We start from the raw sequence: 19,958 nt of genomic DNA, 5'->3' as shown, positions 1-19,958 counted from the left end.
TTGGTATGCAGTGCAACTTAAAGCCAGAGCAAGGGCAAAGAGCTGGGCAGGCAGAGGTGACTGCTGTGCCAGCCAACCCTGGCCTGTTGTGCCAGAACTCCAGGAGCTGGGCACCCTACACCCGTGCTATTTGAACATCATGCATCTTCAAAAGCCTGCGGGGCGTCGAGCAAACGGACACTCACCAGCCCATCTCTTATTCAGCCAGGGATACGGTCTGGTTTGTCCTTCGTATTATCCTCCCACCCGCCCAGTCTTACCTCCACCCGCTGAGTCTTACCTCCACCCGCCCACTTACAGAACCTTGAGCTTGGACAAACAATATTTGTGTTTTTGATACGACCCAAACCAAAGCTTACCTCAAGGTTTGGAGATTGGACTAAAACAACGAATAGTGTTTTGTGGATGTCACAAATATTTGCATAGTATACTTTTTGACTTAGCTTTTGATCTTTTAGAGCTGGGCGATATGGTAAAAATACTATATCATGATATTTGAAGACATTTTCACTATTTATATATTTATCACGATGCATGTAATCACAGACTAAATACACCACTATTCAGATACTCTCCAGTGCTGAGTACAGTGATTAGTATTAAGAATCTGCTGCTTTTCATCTAATTAAGCCAGTCTAATTACAGTGTTGCTAATGAAACCTGCAGCTGATCAGTGATTATTAAGCACTAACAGTCTCCTCTATATGCTTAGATGACATAATTTATCACAATATGATGAAATAGCATCAAATTGGCCACCCTATGTACTTTAGACAAACTCTCTTGATTAATGGACCAATAGAAATACCCCAAAATGCCTTTGGACTTTCTTAGAAAGCTAAAAGCTAAAATAAGTATTACCTGGCACTTGGCCTGGGTCGTATAACACTAATACTGAATACTGCAGTATTTACAGTGATGGCGGTGTCTCAAAGTAAGGACGATCTTTCAGAATTATGAAGTCTGATGTCAAATTTCTGTTCTATGTCTTTCCAGTACATGGCCAAATTAGCTCGTTGTCCTATGTGCATACTAGAGAGCCACATGTTTGGGACGCTGCTCACTGACGAGCCCAACATAGTTGCAGGTTTAGCGATGCTGAGTTCGACTGAAAGACTGAGCAAGGAAACCTGGGTGAACCAGTGGGTTGAATGAGTCTGAAAACAGTGGAGAACACTCCTAAGACCGTTCCCTCGACTCTGTGCTCTCAGATATGAGGCTTTATCCTCTAAACTAGAGAGTTTAGATATCCGAGAGTAGATCGTCTAGAGTCCAATCACGGCCGGACCGAACACCAGTCGCTCGGCTTTGCTCTCTCAGACACAGGTTGGGCTGTCTGATGCTCGGTGGAGTCGTAGCTGAGCTAGTTCAGTAAATGCTTGCTCAGCTATTGGCTACAGATCCAAAACCAATCCCTCGAGCCTGCATCCACATCATCCAGTAGCCTGCAGTCTGCAGAATTCGGATTACGGTAGTCTTTGAGTAGCGCTCTCTTATTAGTGCTAGTGACATTGAGTGAGTCAGTCCCAGGGCAGGGGTAAGCCTGAACACCGTTCATTAGGAGGCCCTTGGACGCATCAGAAACAGCCTTCGCTCATGGCTGCTGCGTGCAGGAGGTTGGGGGAGGATGCAGTCCCTGAACACTTAACATATTGAAGCCTCAAATCTGGAAGCTGTTAGACAGTGTTATGGTAGATTGTTAGCTGTCCAGCTGTCTGCTTTACAGTAACTGTGTCCCATCCTTATTCAGCTAACTGGCTCTGAGCATCGGGATCGTGTACTCGTTGGCCTTATTAAAGAGCTTTTACAGGGTACAGACGGACCCTTTTACCAGAGCCCAGATGGGAGTGCAGAGCCCAGCGCTGTCTTGTTGAAAAGGAGGTTCAGACAACCTGGTGTCTGCCATTCTAATGCTAGTTAGCTACAGTAGCCTCGTAGCTAAAGAAGCAGACCTCAGACTCAGATGCCGAACATGAGGTGGCTGATTGACAGCCGTTCGGAAAAGAGGTTTTCGGCTAGCTTTTCCTCAAGGTGTAGCTCTTAAATCGGTCAGATGGGGCTAAAACAGAAGCTCGGACCTCAGGTTCCATCAGCTCTGCGTCAGTGGACTCGGAGATGGCATCATCTGTTTGCTTTCCTTGACTTGATTTTCTTTTCCAGCTGTTACTGCGCTCCCTCAAGTGGTTTCGTAGTGGTTTTAGGGCCTGAATTCAAAGCTCTTGCATGTTCTGGCCACCAGTGTGCCACATGCTTTACACACTGAAGACGGCTGGGTGGGGGTTCCTCCCTCTTCCACCATCGCTCAGCCCATTTCTAGCCAATGTGTGCACCCTTTAGCTTAAATCACAGAATTGGCGGTTGGTGTTATCCCTCATACGTGTTGAGGTGTCCAAGGATCTTGTGTTGGCAACAGATGTGGTGGTGCTTTATGTGACTTTGGGAACGCGTTCGCCGGGGCTGGCCTTCTCAAACAACGTCCCAGCTGAGTAGCGTCTTTTGTGAGGGTGGAAACCTAGCTGGTGGGTGAGTAGTGACTGTAGTGTGGGGGATAAATTGAAACCCTAAATCCAAAAACGCAACGAAATCCGGAAATCCAGTCCGGTCGGCTCCATTCAGAGCTACGGATGGAGAAACAGCTGTTTGGAAATAATAGGTTTTTAGAAAATTTCTAAAGACCCAAGGCGTCGATGGTATCCGAATCCAAAGGACCGTTTGTACGCTGAGCAACATTTCGAAGGTGGACCACAGCAGCACGAGCGCAGTGCACGAGCACCCATCCACATTGCTTGATGATCATATTTCTTGTGCCAGCGTCACTTTGCCCCTGCGTCCCCAGTACATATGATGATAGGGAAGCTCTGTGAGTCCATTGTTCTCGTAGCTGCTTAAAGCTAAAAGCTCTCATTATTAAAGTGTTGTATTGCTCTGCCTGCTACCCTAGAATTTCCAGTGAAATACGTAACTTAGAGAAAAGGTTAAAATCTGGGCTTTTGCATGGATTGATGCCAGTTGGTGTCAGAGTGTGTGTGTGTGTGTGTGTGTGTGTGTTCGTGCACTTCGGGCTTGGCTGGATCTAAACCATATCTAAATACTTTATTCTGCCTTTTCTTTTAAGCACATTTCTGTGCATAGGGACCAGCATAAATACCCTAGGTCACACACACTTTGGCTACTCAAGGGGAATGAATACCCCACTGCACTGCTGATTGATCTGCTGATGTTATTTTTGTTTAAACCTACAGTTTTGCTTTTAATATATATTTTTTTCTTTTTTTAAATTGTTTAAATTAGTAGATTGAAGGATCCCTGGATCGCTCACTGCAACGTCCCTGCCCCCTCGCCTCCTTTCTCTAACGATCTAGCTAGTGTCTTAATTAGCATCATCCTTCTACACTTGTACGGTACAACAAAAGCCAGGGTCAGCCGAAGAAGGAGGTCTCTGGAAAGCAGAGGGTTAAGCTTGCTCCTTGCTCAGGGGCCCGAACAGTGGCAGCTTAGCAGATCCGGGTATTGAACCCACAACCCTGTGATCAGTAACCCATCAGTCTAACCGCTGAGCCACCACTGGCCTGTCATGGTGGTAGATGGTGATGAAAGATGTTTAGGCTTGTGACAAAGTTAGAACCAGTAGAAGAATGGCATGAGCGTGGCACAGCTCAGGCCAAGCTACAAGTGGGTGGAGCCGGTGGGTGATCCGAGCAGAATGTGGTTCTCTCTCTCTCTCTCTCTCTCTCTCTCTCTCTCTCTCTCTCTCTCACCCGCATCCTTATCGTATAATCTGGCGTGCAGCAGGTCACTCGCACCTTCAGGCAAGCAGGCAGGAAATGCTTGAGCGTTTGGTATTTATTGCCAGCCCCCTTCTGTGTGAGGAAAGCCTGATTAGCTGTGTGTGTTCTGCCCACCGCACCCTCTCAGCGCTGAGGTAGTGGAGGAGCTGCCTTACTGTACGTCGGCCTGGGTTGGATAAGAGCAGGAGAGTAGCAGCCCTCTGCTTCCTGGCAGCGCTCCGTAACCAGCGCCTCTAATAATGTGGGACCACCGTAGAGGAGGGAAGCGGCTGCTGCCCTCACAGCACACTGAGCAGCCTGTTCTTTTCACTGCTCTGCTGGAGGCGCTCTGGTTGATGTGAGCAGTGATCAATGACCATGCTTTCTTTCAGTGTCAGGGTTACACCCTGCTATGGGAGCTGGGCGGCGACGAGCTGATGAAGGACACCTGATCTTGATGCTCCGTGTGCAGTTTCAGTCTTGAGGCAGTTTGGGCAGGAAGTTCTCGCAGTGACCGTTGGGTTTGTGTTCGTGGGATGAAGAAGAGGAGGACAAGGAGGAGGAGGAGGAGGAGGAAAGTCTGCTCTTTGGATTTTCATCATCACGGCATTCAGACAGTACTGCACCTTTTGGAGCGTTCAGCGTATTTGAGTGTCCAGAATAGGTTCTGCTGGGTCACATAGCAGAACAAAAAAAAAAAAAATATATATATATATATAAATAAAATATGATCAGCCATAACATTAAAACCACCGGCCCAATATTGGGTCTGTACCCCTTGAGCCAACACAACAGATCTGACACCTTCACAAGACTTGTGGTATTTGGCACCAAGGCCTGTACGATGTAAGGTAGGGCCTCCATGAGCATCAGTGAGCCTCAGGTGCCCATGACCTGGTCTCTGGTTTTCCTGGACCCCCTTTGGTAGGTACTGTTTTTTTTGGAGACGTTCTGACCGAGTTGTCTAGCCATCACGGTTTGGTTCTTCTCAAAGTGGCTCAGATTCTTCCGCTCTCCTGCCTGACTAATATGTCCAGCCCTTGACGGACGGCAGTGTAGATAAGGATGTTCATGTTAATGTTCTGGCTGAGGGTCGTTAGGCAAAGGTTTTTAGGGTGTCCTAATTCGTCACACCTCTGTACTTGTTGATCTACAGGTTCTGCAGTTACTGTGCATTGGCTGGTGTTGTTTACTGGCTGGAATTACAGGCTAATTGTGCAAGCGCTGATCCCCCCTCGACACACTTGGAATAAAAGACTGAACACAATGCCGTATCGTCGTATTGCTCAGCCCTGGCTTCAGGCATGTTTTTAACTATGCCTTCCTCATCCTTTACAGCTCCTGCGCATGCTCGGCAGGGTTCGGTGAGGGGGAGGTAGGGGAAAGAGAAGCAGAAAGGACGCACTGTGCCAGCGAATGCAACCTGTTTTCCTCAGACATGCTGGCTCGTAGCAGCCAAGATCAGCAGTGATGGAAAGACCTCAGATGAACTTGGAGAGTTTCCTGAATTAATAAGGAAGAGAGGCTTGGGGTGACGATGGTGACTAAAAATAAAAAAGGCCTGAGGCGTCCGTTCCATGGCTCTACTGTCTCTGCTGCGCTGTTCTGGGGTGGGGTCGGGGGTTGTTCAGGGGGTTGGCTGACTTGCTTAGTGATACAGTAAAATGATGTGTAGAGGGCACAGCCTGGACATCCCACTTCTGCACGAGTTCAGTACAGCCTACAGTGGTGCATGCAGCTGCAGTGAAATGTGAGTTGGCTAACAGATTATATCAGAGTAGACAATAAATATAATACATAAATTAAAATACTGACATACAAGGTTTTAGTTTTATTGGCTTGGGCTTTATTTAAATGTTCAAAGTTTTAGCCCCACCCTCCCACCCTTGCTGATCTGAATAAGAATGAGGCAGGTCTTCCAGCTCCAGTGTTGTTCGGTGTTCGCCGTAGTCACACCGATTAGCTTGAGCTAATGTTAAGGTTTCCGGGTGGAACTTGAGCTCTGCTCGATTCCTGCATCTGAAATGTCAGTGTTGTGACTGACTGGGACGAATACATGTACCGGTACACCCCTCTGATGGTCAGTATTTGTAGAACACCGGGCTCAGAGTTGTCCAGCGGGCTATCCAGTAGGGCTGCTTGATATTGCAATATTCTGCAGTATATATATATATATATATATATATATATATATATATATATATATTATTATTATTATTTTATTATTTTATTATTATTATTATTTTATTATTTTATTATTATTATTTATTTTATTTTATTTATTTATTTATTTTTTCTCCCCACAAGATTTCTCCAGAAGTCAATAATCCAATATGTAGTAATGTCCAAGTTTGCAGGAAAAGAAATTATAATGGACAAGTATAATCTGCTTATGGTTGGGCATGATGTCAGTCTTTACCCTTTCAGTGTTGGGAGCATTATATATATGCTGGGGGAGAGTGCTGATGAGTGGGCTGGGTAATCTAAAATTGGGTGGGGAAAATTGTGTAAAAAATTTTTTTTAAACATTTTGTACAAAATATATTATTTATTTAACCAAAAAATTAACTATATAATAATACTAATACATACATAATTATAAGAATAAAATATAAATTAAATTAAAAAAAAATTCATGTTTCATGTAAAATTAAATTTATATTAAATTAAAAATATAATAAATATATAAAAAATATAATAAATATATATAAAATACATGTAAAATATATTAATAATAAAAAAAAAATAATAAAAAAAAAAAAAAATATATATATATATATATATATATATATATATATATATATATATATATATATATATATATATATATATATAATTTTTTTAATTTGTTTTAATTTTTTGTCTCTGCCAAATACCACCAAATTTTGTAGTCTAAAAAAAGTATTGCCGTACTAGTTTTTTCCCCCAAATCACCCGTCCCTAAACCGGCGTCTAAAAGGGAAACCTGTCTGATGGACAGTAGCTTGCAGTCCACATGATTCCCATCTCATATGGAAATGCGTGGACATGATTTCCTGTCAGGTATTCAGTCATTCAGCTGTGGTACAGACGCTTTCACTGCAGTGAACGGAGCGTCCACCAGCAGCCTGGGAAATATTCAGTGAACCTGGTGGAAATGGGTGTAATCCATCATCGTTCTCTGCATGGATCCGGGATTACGTTAGCTAATGATTATTGACTTTTGTCCTGTTGGTGGACAAAAATCAAAAGGCAAGTGAGAAGATGAAAGAAACGGTCAGAGATGCACCATGTATTATTATTATTTTATTTATTTTGATGAGCGTTCACTCGGCCCGTTGGTGAAGCATGCTGTCAGATGGAACTGCAGCGGCTCGAGAACAGACACATTGACTTCTGTTGTAGTCCTGCAGGGGAAAAAGAAAAGGCTGGTCTCCGAGCCGAGCGAGCCCACCAGTTTAAACGGCCGAGACGCGGCAGAAGAGCCAAAATCTTACGAGGCTCATGCATCGCAGCTGTTGTAAAGGAACTGTTGGACACTTTTGACTTTCCAGCTGCTGCTGCTGCGACGTGCGAGGCGAAGTCTGATGCAACGGAAAGTAAATATTCATTCAGATGTTTGTGCAGGACGAATTAGCCTAAGCTAAGTTAAACTTCGACTGCGACGGAAGGTAATTAAAGGTCTGATGTGTTCACAGCATATGGAGATGGTTCAGAGATCAGATTTGTGTTAAAGAAGGGCTTAGAGGTGCCGATACTCGGGCTGTCATGATTTACTTTGGGTTAAACTCAGATTTAAGAAAAAGAAAGTCTTTGGTTCAGAGGTACCTTCTCAGAGGATGGCTGGGGCCAACATGGGTGGCTGGAGTGGGTGTTTAAACGTATGGATATCTGGACTCGTCGTAGCATTTGTTTGTTTATTGGGGTAGTCTAATGAGATGTCTAATGCATGTTAAAGTTGCCGTGGTGATAATTTTTTTATGTAACAAAAAAAAAGAAAGTTGAAAGTTTTTTTTGAAGTTGTGTGTGTATATATATATATATATATATATAGATACACACACACACACATATATAATGTGTATATGTATGTATGTGTGTATATATATATATATATATATATATATATATATATATATAATATACACATACACACACATACATATATACATATACACATTATATATATGTGTGTGTGTGTGCATCTATATTTTTTATATATATATATACACACACACACACACACACACATACACATTATTTATATACATATATATATATATATATATATATATATATATATATATATATATATATATATATATATATATATATACACAAACTGTTTTTGTCGCTTAGTTTCCATGTGTTGTCCTGTATGGGCTGGGGGAGTAAATGGCACATGTTTGAATGCTGCATTTAACTAAACGCGACACCAGGTCTTTAAACTGAACACTGCAGAATCAATAATGTGGCACAGTGGGGGATTATTTGTTGAATGATTGGTCAAAATCGATGAAAATCTGTAGGTTACTTGATTACTATTAGAATCAGAGCTGATGATGTTTGTGTCTGGGTTTCCAGACAGTGCACATTCAGCTCCGGCACCATTCAAGTGATAATTATCTGGATCTGCTGGAACACAGTAATATGTGCAGGAGTCCGCTGGGACTGAGTTGGGATTTACTGATTTACTGTGAATCTTGTAGCTGTGAGTGTGTGAGTGTGTGAGTGTGTGTGTGTGTGTGTGTGTGTTGGTTTAGGCACTAAGATCTTAGAAACAATAGTCCAAGTCTACAACAGTTGCTGCTGTTCTGGCCTTAGGCTAGCGCGAACGCCCTGTGGTGTTATGACCGAATGCCGGCAAGGTGATAGGAAATACCAAGCATGCATGCACTCGCTGACCAGTCTGTCTCCGGCAAACAGTCCGCACAGTCCACTTTAGCCACCGGTAGCAACCGCTCACAAGCCTTGCTCAGAAGACACTAGCTGAACCCTTGAGCCCTCAGTGAGCAGACACTCTGTTCTTGCTTGAAGGCTCATTATTGAAGAGACCAATTTATGGACGTGGTCCCCATCAGCAAATGGTGTGCAGCCCTCCTGCGAGGCTCTGTGGAGTGTTTTGGCTGGTGAGCCGTTTTATCACATACGCCCTCCGTGGTCTGCATTTGGCCTGTCCAGAGACTTTCATAGGGTGTTTTCTTTCTTAGCCGTCAGCCCGCGAATCGGCGGCCGATGGCCCAGACAAGTGTCCTCCAGAAAGGTTGCGGAGAGCAAGACGTCTCCAGAGCGAACGTGCTGCTTGACTTCCTGTTTTTACCCGTATCTCCTGCGGCCTGCTGGAGCTCGCCCCAAGGTTATCTACATCTTCACAGCCTCCAACCCTCCAACCCTCCAACCCTTTATCCTTCCTCAGTTCTTTTCCTCTCCCTGTGTCTCTCTGTCCCTCTCCTTCACACTCGCTCAGATTCGTGCTCTCTCTTGCTCTCGCTCTCTCTCTTTTGCTCTCGCTCTCTCTCTCTTGCTCTCGCTCTCTCTCTTGCTCTCGCTCTCTCTCTTTTGCTCTCGCTCTCTCTCTCTTGCTCTCGCTCTCTCTCTTGCTCTCGCTCTCTCTCTTGCTCTCGCTCTCTCTCTTGCTCTCGCTCTCTCTCTTGCTCTCGCGCTTTCGCTTTCTCTTTTGTGCTCTCTCTTTCTCTCTCTCTCTCTTTCTCTCTCTCTCTCTTTCTATCTCTTTCTCTTTCTATCTCTTTCTATCTCTTTCTCTTTTTCTCTCTTGCTCTCGCGCTTTCGCTTTCTCTTTCTCTTTTGTGCTCTCTCTTTCTCTCTCTCTCTCTTTCTATCTCTTTCTCTTTTTCTCTCTTTCTATCTCTTTCTCTTTTTCTCTCTTGCTCTCGCGCTTTCGCTTTGTCTTTTGTGCTCTCTCTCTTTCTATCTCTCTTTTTCGCTCTTGCTCTCGCTTTCACTCTCGCTTTCACTCTCGCTCTCGCTCTCTTGCTCTCGCTCTCTTGCTCTCGCTCTCTCGCTCTCGCTCTTGCTCGCTCTCTTTTGCTCTCGCTCTCTCTCTTGCTCTCGCTCTCTCTCTTGCTCTCGCTCTCTTTTGCTCTCGCTCTCTCTCTTGCTCTCGCTCTCTCTTGCTCTCGCTCTCTCTCTTGCTCTCGCTCTCTCTCTTGCTCTCGCTCTCTCTCTTGCTCTCGCTCTCTCTCTTGCTCTCGCGCTTTCGCTTTCTCTTTTGTGCTCTCTCTTTCTCTCTCTCTCTCTTTCTATCTCTTTCTCTTTTTCTCTCTTTCTATCTCTTTCTCTTTTTCTCTCTTGCTCTCGCGCTTTCGCTTTCTCTTTTGTGCTCTCTCTTTCTCTCTCTCTCTTTCTATCTCTTTCTCTTTTTCTCTCTTTCTATCTCTTTCTCTTTTTCTCTCTTGCTCTCGCGCTTTCGCTTTCTCTTTTGTGCTCTCTCTCTTTCTCTCTCTTTCTATCTCTCTCTTTTTCGCTCTTGCTCTCGCTTTCACTCTCGCTCTCGCTCTCTTGCTCTCGCTCTCTTGCTCTCGCTCTCTTGCTCTCGCTCTCTTGCTCGCTCTCTTTTTCTTTCTCTTTTTCTCTTTTCTCTCTCTCTAGCTCTCGCTCGCTTTCTCTCTCGCTTTTTCTCTCTCTCTCTCTCGCTCGCTCTGTCATATCACAGTAAACGGTTTCAGATGCAAGAGCAAGGCCTACTAGAAGTGGCTTATATGCTCAGTGCTTTGATTACAGCTTCTAGCGCGATGATACACAACTGGTACATCCCTTGGCTCATAAATAATCGAGAAGTTCGAGGCCTCTGCAGCGTTTTAGTTCATCCAGAAACATTAAATACATCTCTGGACGTAGGACAGAACAATATTTGCAAGTGGCACATTTAGCAAGAACGCAGCGCTTAAAGTTAGACCGCAAACATTTCCATAAACGCTCAGCGCAGAAATTTAACTGCAAATTATGGAAAGCAGTTTTTCCTCAGATGCATAAACAGGCGGCTCGGGGAGGACTTTGCTAGATTAGGCTTCTAGCGGGTCACGTCACATGCACAGATCGCCTCGGCTCCGTGCGTTTATTACACTGATTAATTGGATTTGTTGCAGAATCGCATGCGGACATGGTTTCATGGCTATTTTCACATAAGAATTCCGGAAAATGCCTGGAGAATCAGGTCCGGATGTTGTCTGGGATTGCCTTTTTTCAAACATGTAGCGTACAGCTGGAGATTTCCCATGTCAGGAAATGGTCCCCTGATTTAGGCAAGGGGTGGCACCTGTGTAGCGCATGCTGAAGGCCCGGCAGGCCTTCCCGGGAGGGGAGAATGGCATGGATGTTGGTTTTGCACCAGTTGCGTGAGAAACGCAGTCAACACGCCCGTTGTGAATTCTCTGGAAAGTGATCTGCTCTGTTCACACATGGGCTCTCGCATACAGCTCCTCTTCTGGGTAATGTCCGGAAAAGTTCTGGGTTAGCATGCATCTCTGAAAGGAGCTTAAGTCTAGTCTTGGGCTAAACTGGAATGGAAAAGGGTGTTTCGCCTCTGAAAATGCTATTTAGTCTCAGCTTGGGCTTAATCCAAGTCAAGAAAACCAGCTTAAGAAGTGGATACATGTGATTTTACTGGGGTGTTGTTTGTTATATATATAATCAAGCATCAACAGAACTAAATATTGTAATATTAATTAATTATCATATTTTTTTTATTTGTATTTTATTGTATTGGCCATCTCATACCGTGGCTGTCAGGCAAACCCAGTATCTCTATTTTTGCCCTGTCTGTGACGCATGTAAATCTGGCAGTAGTTCTTCACATTGTGTCCACATGTCATGATGAATGGGCCAATAGAAATGCTCCGAAATGACTTGAATGGAAGTATTTTTTACATTGACTTCCATTAAGAGTTAAGAAGGACTTCTTAACTTCTCCTCCTGTAAAGTTTGCGTTACAGCAACGATATATACAAAGGCAACTTTGGCAATTAAATGTATGTATTGAAAATGTGTAACTGACCCTAAGTCACTGACCTAAGGCTGGGCGATATGGTAAAAATACCATATCACAATATTCGAAGACAATTTTCACGATACACAATATTAATCACTATAAATTTTATCGCAGTGGCGAAAGATTTTTGATACTCTCCTGATCTTTATTATTCAGCATCTGCTGCACTTGGTCAAATGTAACCAGTCTAATTACACTGTCTGTAATGAAAGCTGCAGTCGATCAGAGTTTATTAAGCACTAACAATATCCTCAATATGCTTAGAAAAGTATGCTGCGTATCACAATACGATAAAACATCGTCATATTGCCCAGCTCTAAACAGACCCTGTATATAAACCTTAATAAAATGTATTATTTCAAAAAGGTTACAAAAAAGGTATTAAATACTGCTTCCCCTGCACACCCCTGGACATCCCTTCACGTACCGTTGCTGTAAATAGATGCTTGTTGCTGTTGGCCCGTTCATCATAAAAACGTCCACACAGTGTGGAGAGCTGCTGGTGCTTTTAAACGATGTAAAATAATCGTAACGTTCTGATATGACGGGAAACTGTTGGTATAATAGCTTCTGTGGCTCGCAGGTAGAAGCCACTACAGCAGCACTGCTGTGGGCTTAGTCTTACTGAGGTCATCTGAGTTGATTCAGAAAAGAAAAATCAATCTTATCCAATTTTAAATAAATAAATAAATAAATAAATAAAAATCTGCCCGTGTCCCGTCCGGTCCGAGTTTCACCACCGGTATCCCCCTTACCCCGTAGAGTACCCATCCCTAATGCCTGCCTATGGCCATTTTGGAAACTGTGAGTGTGCCCTCCATCAAGAGCCACGTTCTGCGCACACCAGCGAGGAGCTCTGAGCCCGAGCTGAGCGGTTCTTCTAAATGTAGGGCAGTCTTGTGCTAAAGCTGGTGTTTTCCTTGCTGGTGCTCTGACCTGAATCAGTTTTTCCTCTCCCCCGTTACAATGCGCTCTTATTTAGAATGATAGCAGAGGACTCGGGTTGAGTTCTACGTAGGTCTGGTTGTCTGGAATCTGTGGACTGGATTTGTGTGTAAGGTGGAACGGGGGCTCTCGGCGTTGGCCTGGGGTTGCTCAGAGAGATCCCAGCAAGGTTAACTGTTGGCTTTATTGGTGCATGAGGAAAGGTTGTCTTTGATATAGTAGAAACAGGTCTTTTATTTCGGCCAGAGAACAAACAAACATGCTAAAATAAATTCAAAATTAAAATAAAAAAAATTGGCTCACTGATAAGTCAGGAGTTTCTGTGATGATGATGATGATGATGATGATGATTATGTGGTCGGTCTTACAGTAAGAAATAGAAGCTGAAAGCCACTCTTGTTTAAAAGCATTTATTTTACAGTATTCTGACATTATCTTTTTCAAAGTAGATGTATTTTGTATTATTTTACAATTTTTGAAAGACTACATAATTCGTTTTACATGTTTATAATATTTACTACTAGTTTTGGAGGCAAATTTTGCATTTTTGAAATAATGCTGCACTGTAGTGGTGGTCAAAATATCACTATTTTAATTTCACAAAATACATCATATTATTAATATATAAATATTATTAATTTTAATATTCTGACATGCAGGCGAAGTGCATCCGTAGCAACAGAGTCTTTAATACTGCTATTCAAATACTCTCAGGTCTCAACACACACCTCCTCCCATACACATGAAGCCAGCTGCCGCCTCCTTTTTCATTTGATTTATTTTTGATATTATTTGAACTTCCGTTGATGAGGTGTGGACTTGCAGCCGATGCACTCGGAGGAAAGCCGTCGGGTCCCCAGCTCTGTCTGGCCTGTGCTGACCAACATCGCTTTAAGAGGGATGAGGGGAAAGAGCGCCATCTACCCACCCGGAGAGAGCGCTGCCAGTTGTGCTCTCTCAGGCTCCGGATGCTGATGGCAAAGCGGCATGGCTTGGAATTCGGACTAATGGACAATTCTGACTAATGGATAATTGACCTTGTGAACCGGTTCATAGTTGTCCACATATATCAGAATCCGATCTCCACCCCCCCTCCACCCCCACATCCCTTTTATAAGCACTTGCTCTGCATTGCATTGGCCTATACCGACATCTGATAACACAATTATGCAACAGATTTCAGGTATTACAGTGGGGGGTTCTTGTAAGTGTGGAGAACATTTTGAAGGCTTAATGAAACTTCACTTGATGTAAAGGGTCTGTATATTATGGAACCTAAAGTGGTTCTTCTATGGCGTAGCACCTTTATATTTAAGTGCGGGGGATTAATTCTAGACAGAAATTCTGAAGTGTCATTAAGCATTATGGCTTAACTTTGTATATCATAACCTCTCGTCTCATTTTAACCCTTCAATAGATTTTCATTTGAGTGGTGAGTTGTTGGAGATAATCATACCAAAGGTCCAAGGGTCAATATGTCACCCACAATGCCGAGGCAGTTGTGTAGGCTTCATGTGTGTTAGGTGCCATGTATCTCAGGTGAAGGGAGTTCAATAATCAAGTCAAGGCCGTGCAAATTTGTGACTAATCAAAATCCCACGTTAAGTAGGGACTTAATGGCTTTTCTGCGTAAATGAGAGGGGATTTTGCCCTGATATTAATGGGAGAGGCTAGCCTCTGTTCCCAGTAAATGAGATTTATAAAAAGTACATTTTGATTAATCTTGATTTATTCCACTGTAATTCATCAAAGAACCCACTCACGTCCGTTCTGTTCGCTTGGAGAAGTCCTTCAAGTGATTTGCAGGTAGTTGTTGCTGCTACGTTGTGTAAGCCTAGTTCGTCCGAGCCAAAACTGGAGGCCCAATTTTTTTAGAGCGCTTTGCCGGTTTTGAAAGTTTTTGAGAGTTCAGAACCTGTTGCTGCTGGTTTTTCAGCTTTCCTTGTTGATGTTGGAGGAGGCCTGAAGCAAAGGCTCTTCAGAACCCATCAAACCTTTACAAAGCAGGCGCCACCTTTACTCCAAATCTCGGGAAAACAGCTGGCTTTCTCCTTCGCTCAATGCCACTGGCGCCTCTGGCAAAACCAAAACAGTCCTCTCAAATGACTGTGGTGGATTTGTTGTGGCTTCGGCTGCACTTTGATGGCTAAATCTTTAAGTCTATTTAAATCTTCGCGTCTTTTTTCCTCATCGGAGCAATAACACCCAAAGAGCACGGATCAGAGCCCAGAACGCAGTCTGAAGTGCAGTCGCCGTCATTTGTTGAACATGAGTGGACGTAAGGCCGTGTTTAGGCTGCATTATAGGACTCAATGGCACAGATATGCGCTCCTAGATCAGACCCGTCAGATATGATATAGATGTGATTAGAACGGCTGTTCATGTTTGTGTCCATTTCATTTTCACACTGAACGTGTACACACATCACTGTGCTCATCATCCAGTGTCAGGAGTGTCCAGCAACGTCAGGTTTGACTGAACGTGTTCCCCTCTCCTTTCCTCTCTCCAGTGTGTCCGAAGGAATGCGGCCAGCGAGCATGCACAACCAATAAGGAGTGCTGCCACCCTCAGTGCCTGGGCAGCTGCACGGTGCCGGACAGCGACAGGGCCTGCGCCGCCTGCCAACATTACTACCACGAGGGACGCTGCGTGCAGGACTGCCCCCCAGGCACCTACAAGTTCGAGGGCTGGCGCTGCATCACCATGGACCTGTGCTCCAGGGTGCACCTGCCTGACTACGACCGCTTCGTCATCCACGGGGGAGAGTGCATGGCAGACTGCCCTCCGGGGTTCACCCGCAACGAGAGCCAGAGGTACAGTTGCCAGTCGCGTGAGGTTTCCAGTTTAAAATTGCAGAAAATGCCATATTTCAGCTTATTTTTGTATTTTTTATCACTTATTTTTAAAATGGCTTGACTCTGAGTGGTCCAGTTGTCTGCCACTGGGGATCTCTGGTTCAAGTCCAAGTCAAGTTGCCATCAGCAGCCGGAGTCCAAGAGAGCACAATCGGTTTTGCTCTCTTGGGGGTGGGTTGACGGCACTTCCTCCCCACATCACTACCAGCGTGGTGATGTATCAGAGCTAGGAAGCCTGATTTGTCGGAGAAGACCTGTGCTAGTCTTCAGCCAGTCTGTGATTGGGGAGTTCACATGAACGAGGATTGAGTAATTGGCCTTGTGCAAGGAAAAATAAATAAATAAATAAAGACTGAAGGAAAAGGTAAATAATCGGTCAATTAAATACATAAGAAAGTGCTATAATGCTCATAATTTTACATTAATATGTTCTACCACATTCAGCATTTGGCTGTCTACATACTTCTGTGTGCATAGTGTAGATGGATTCTACTACACTAATCTAAAATTAGCATGTTCTCCTAATTATAAGTAAAAATGATGGGCAGTCCACCAGTCAGATTCCAGGTACAGTCGATAATTACATTGTAAATTATGGTTGAAAGCAGTGTTGTACTGAAATGAGCAACAGGATTCTAGGTGCTTTTTGAACTACCCACCTAATTGAATATTTTCCCACTGTGGGGATTTTGTATGTCATTTAATTAATTAATTAATTAATTAATTATAAAATCAATTATCTCCTTTTTTCCATCTGTTTCTGCATCTGTGTGTAATTTCCCACTTCAGGTATATCCTGAAGTCTTCACGTTTTTGCCCTGTCACCCACCCCCAACGGGGAGATACTGCTGATTCCCTCAAATTAACACCGACAGCAAGGCCCGCTGCCAAGATGCTAGCCTTTGGTCTTTGAGCCAGTGGCCTTTTGAAATGAATTGGTAGGCTAATCCATAGCAGTCTCCAGTTATTTAAGTCCCTACAGCAACTGCCACGTGATCGGTAGGTCACTCTGCCCTGCCCAGGCCCGGGCCTCGCTAGCCCGATACTAAGAATGTATGTTGATGCCCGCTTCCAACTTGCTGACGTTCTGCTGTGGTTGTAAGCGCTAGCACTGTGAACTTGAAGTAGGTTAGTCCAATAAAGCGCTAGTGGCCTGGGAATGCAGCAAGCTTGCAGTATACAGGTCGTGCGCTAAGCCAGGAATAGCTATTTGTAATTCAATAAGCCTATTAAGAGGCATTTTGTAGACCACGATCTCTAGCATAGCTTCTTCTGTGGCAGGTTGTGACGTTTCCATCCATTAGCAAGCATTTTGATCTGTGGGTGAGGTTTAAGACCTGTGTTACGCTAAAAGAAAGTCTCTGACTGGGAAAGTTGAGAAAAGCTGTAGCTGGATTGCGGTGCTTTAGATTTGACCGATTCCTGACTTTTCTATCATCTGGTTTGCCTTAGTTAATTCATCTCATCAGAGTGTATCCGTCTGCAGTGTGTGTGTGTGTGTGTGTTTAGTAATGGCTGTTTTATTTATTACGCTGTATGTCTGTGTTACAGCATGTTCTGCAGTGCCTGCGATGGCTTGTGTGACAAAATCTGTGATGGAAAAGTGATCGACTCTGTGGATTCTGCACAGTCCTTAAAGGGCTGCACTGTTATCAAAGGCAACCTGCACATCAACATCCGCCGTGGCAGTAAGTAAAGGGGTCCAAGCATTTCTAGACTCGATTGGTCAGAACTTGGTCCTAGCTGTTGGTTGTCATATAAGTGTGTGTTATACTTTATTTAAAAAAATAATAAAACAATATTTGCATATTAGCTTTGAAACGTCTGCGTAAATCTCAGGATCAATAAAAATAATTAAATAATTTACCACACAAATAATAACCATATTTCATACGCCATGTTTTATTAGTTATTTTGCTCAAATTGCCACTTGGGGATCTATATCAGTCTCATCTACTTAAAGCATTTATTTATTTATTTATTACCAGGGGGAAAAAAGTCTTAAAATGAAAATTTAATCAATAAAAAATGTATTTATTTTTTTATTGCATCACACACAACCCTTAACACAACTCTGATCACCCTTATTACCAATTTCCAATCAATAAAGTACACGTCTGTTGATCTATCAATCTGTCTTACATATCAGTTTAGATAACTTTCATAAAATATTATATTTAATATATAATATAATATATATATAATATAATATCTGTTTTCACAGCTTTTTTTAAGATGTTTGGGTGGAAACATTGGGGGGGGGGTCTCGCAGTTGGGCTGTGTGATGCTCATTCTGTCCTCCATTTCTCTCTCCACTGCGCTCTCGCTCTCTCTCTCTCTCTCTCTCTCTCTCTCTCTCTCTCTCTCACACATTTAGATAACATAGCATCCGAGTTGGAGAACTTCCTAGGCCTCATCAAGATGGTGTCAGGATATGTGCGGATTCGTCATTCTCACACACTGGGCTCACTGTCCTTCCTCAAGAGCCTTCGCTACATCCACGGAGACGAACTCTATGACGAGTAAGTGGCAGAGTTCAGATTGGCAGCAGCACACACCAGTGACCCAGGCCTATATCAAGGCTTCCAGATAGCCGATTGATTTTTAACTGCAGTAATCAAATTCATGAGTTTCCCTGATCCTCCAAACAGTGGAGAGTTTCCAGAGTTAGTCGCGGTCAGCTAAAGGCCTTCTGTCCCGTATGCCGCTTGTACAGGTTAAGCGCTCGCATTCCAAACATAGCTACTTGTTGAAACCGCTTGTTATTACTGTGATTCTGCGTCACTGTGGCGCGGCTCTTAACTCTGCAGTATGCAGTCCTGCACAGGGTGTCCTGGCAGCGTGACGCTCTACCCACTGGCGAATGTAAAAGCACCCTGACCATGAGTGTGCTCGTTCTCTCTCTCTCTGTCTCTCCCTCTCACTCTTCTGCAGCATGTATGCCTTCTCTGCGGTGAATAACCAGCACCTCCAGTTTCTGTGGGACTGGTCACAGCACAATCTGACCATAAGCACGGGCAAACTGTTCTTCCGATTCAACCACAAACTGTGCATGTCTGAGATTCGCAAGATGTGGCAGAAAACGGGCATCAAGGAGAAGTTCGTGGAGGAGGATTTCCGCAACAATGGAGACCGTGCAAGCTGTGAGTACCTACCTACCTACATTCTTTCGTCCCCACAGTCCCCAAAGTCCCCAAGTCTATAAGGTAGGACAGTCGTCCAGGTTAGTTAGGTACACTTGGAAGCAGGCGGGTGTTCTTGCTCCTGTGTCATTTGCACTCGCCATAGTCCGACACCAATTGCATACTCTCTAATGGATCACCACTAGAAATTGCACCTGTATGCGGCCTATATTTGATGAACATAGGCTACCGTGTATTCTCAATACAACTGCATGTTTCCTAGCAGCACCACACTTCCTGCTCAGTAGTAGATCATTTTCTTAACGGGCCAGTGCCCAACTTTTACTAAAAGAAGGGATAGCTTGATGGCTTGATGCTAGACCGCTTTCAAGATGCTAAAAACATAGCTGATACAGATACGGCGAGATGGGTGAGATGCACAGCCAAAGGCAGTGTGAACCCCAAGGGGGAAACATTATGCGATGTAAGAACCCAACCCAAGCCCCCCCCCCCATTGAGTAGTTAGAAAATCATAGCTGTTGGTTTCTTATTATTCTGTTGAGGAAAGCTTGGTTACAGAAGTTAAGAAATCTCTCTCTGTCCCAGGTGAAAGTAAAATCCTGAAGTTCATCAGTAATAGCACTGGGAGTAACATCATAACCCTGGCATGGGAGCGATATCGACCGCCAGACTACAGAGACCTCGTCAGTTTTGTAGTGTACTACAAAGAAGCGTAAGTCCTCTGACTCCTTTCACTCTGAACTTTTTTCGGTTAATAATCCTACTGCAGAATCTGTCTGAGTTATTATGTTAAGCATTGTCTTGTGGAGTCCCACAGGGTTCCATTTTAGGACCTGTAAAACAGTTGTTAAGTATAAAAGTGAGAGTTGTGAAAGTGAAGACGTGTGAGCTAAGTGTCTAAGGGGTTAACCTTGGAATACCCTGAATTCGAGACTTGTGAACATCTACCTAGAATATTGACCCGTACATTGTGCGGACAGGCCTTTTCAGAACATCACCGAGTTCGATGGTCAGGATGGCTGTGGGTCCAACAGCTGGATGACTGTGGATGTGGACTTGCCCCAGGAGAAAAACAAAAACCCTGGAGTGTACCTGTCTAGCCTCAAGCCCTGGACCCAGTATGCCATTTTTGTAAAGGCGGTCACGTTGGTGGTGGAGGACAAGGACCGACACATTCTCGGGGCCAAGAGCGAGTTGGTGTACTTCCGGACGAAGCCTTCAGGTAAAGGGCGAATCTCCAACTCTGAAAGGAAATGAATGG

General features: G+C 43.9%; 1 protein-coding gene across 1 annotated transcript in view; it reads left to right on the top strand.

Moving 5' to 3' along the window:
• igf1rb (insulin-like growth factor 1b receptor) overlaps nucleotides 1-19,958 on the top strand; it is an 84,626-nt gene that overhangs the window by 42,514 nt on the left and 22,154 nt on the right. Inside the window, exons 3-8 of the mRNA XM_072659764.1 lie at nucleotides 15,209-15,512; nucleotides 17,106-17,242; nucleotides 17,932-18,076; nucleotides 18,489-18,697; nucleotides 19,283-19,409; nucleotides 19,678-19,919. Coding sequence (XP_072515865.1) covers nucleotides 15,209-15,512; nucleotides 17,106-17,242; nucleotides 17,932-18,076; nucleotides 18,489-18,697; nucleotides 19,283-19,409; nucleotides 19,678-19,919 — 1,164 coding nt within the window. The remainder of the gene's footprint in view (nucleotides 1-15,208; nucleotides 15,513-17,105; nucleotides 17,243-17,931; nucleotides 18,077-18,488; nucleotides 18,698-19,282; nucleotides 19,410-19,677; nucleotides 19,920-19,958) is intronic.

Source organism: Salminus brasiliensis, chromosome 17 (assembly GCF_030463535.1).
Source record: "Salminus brasiliensis chromosome 17, fSalBra1.hap2, whole genome shotgun sequence".
NCBI lineage: Eukaryota > Metazoa > Chordata > Actinopteri > Characiformes > Bryconidae > Salminus > Salminus brasiliensis.
Note: the sequence above shows the minus strand (reverse complement) of the source record. Positions and strands in the feature narration are given on the sequence as shown.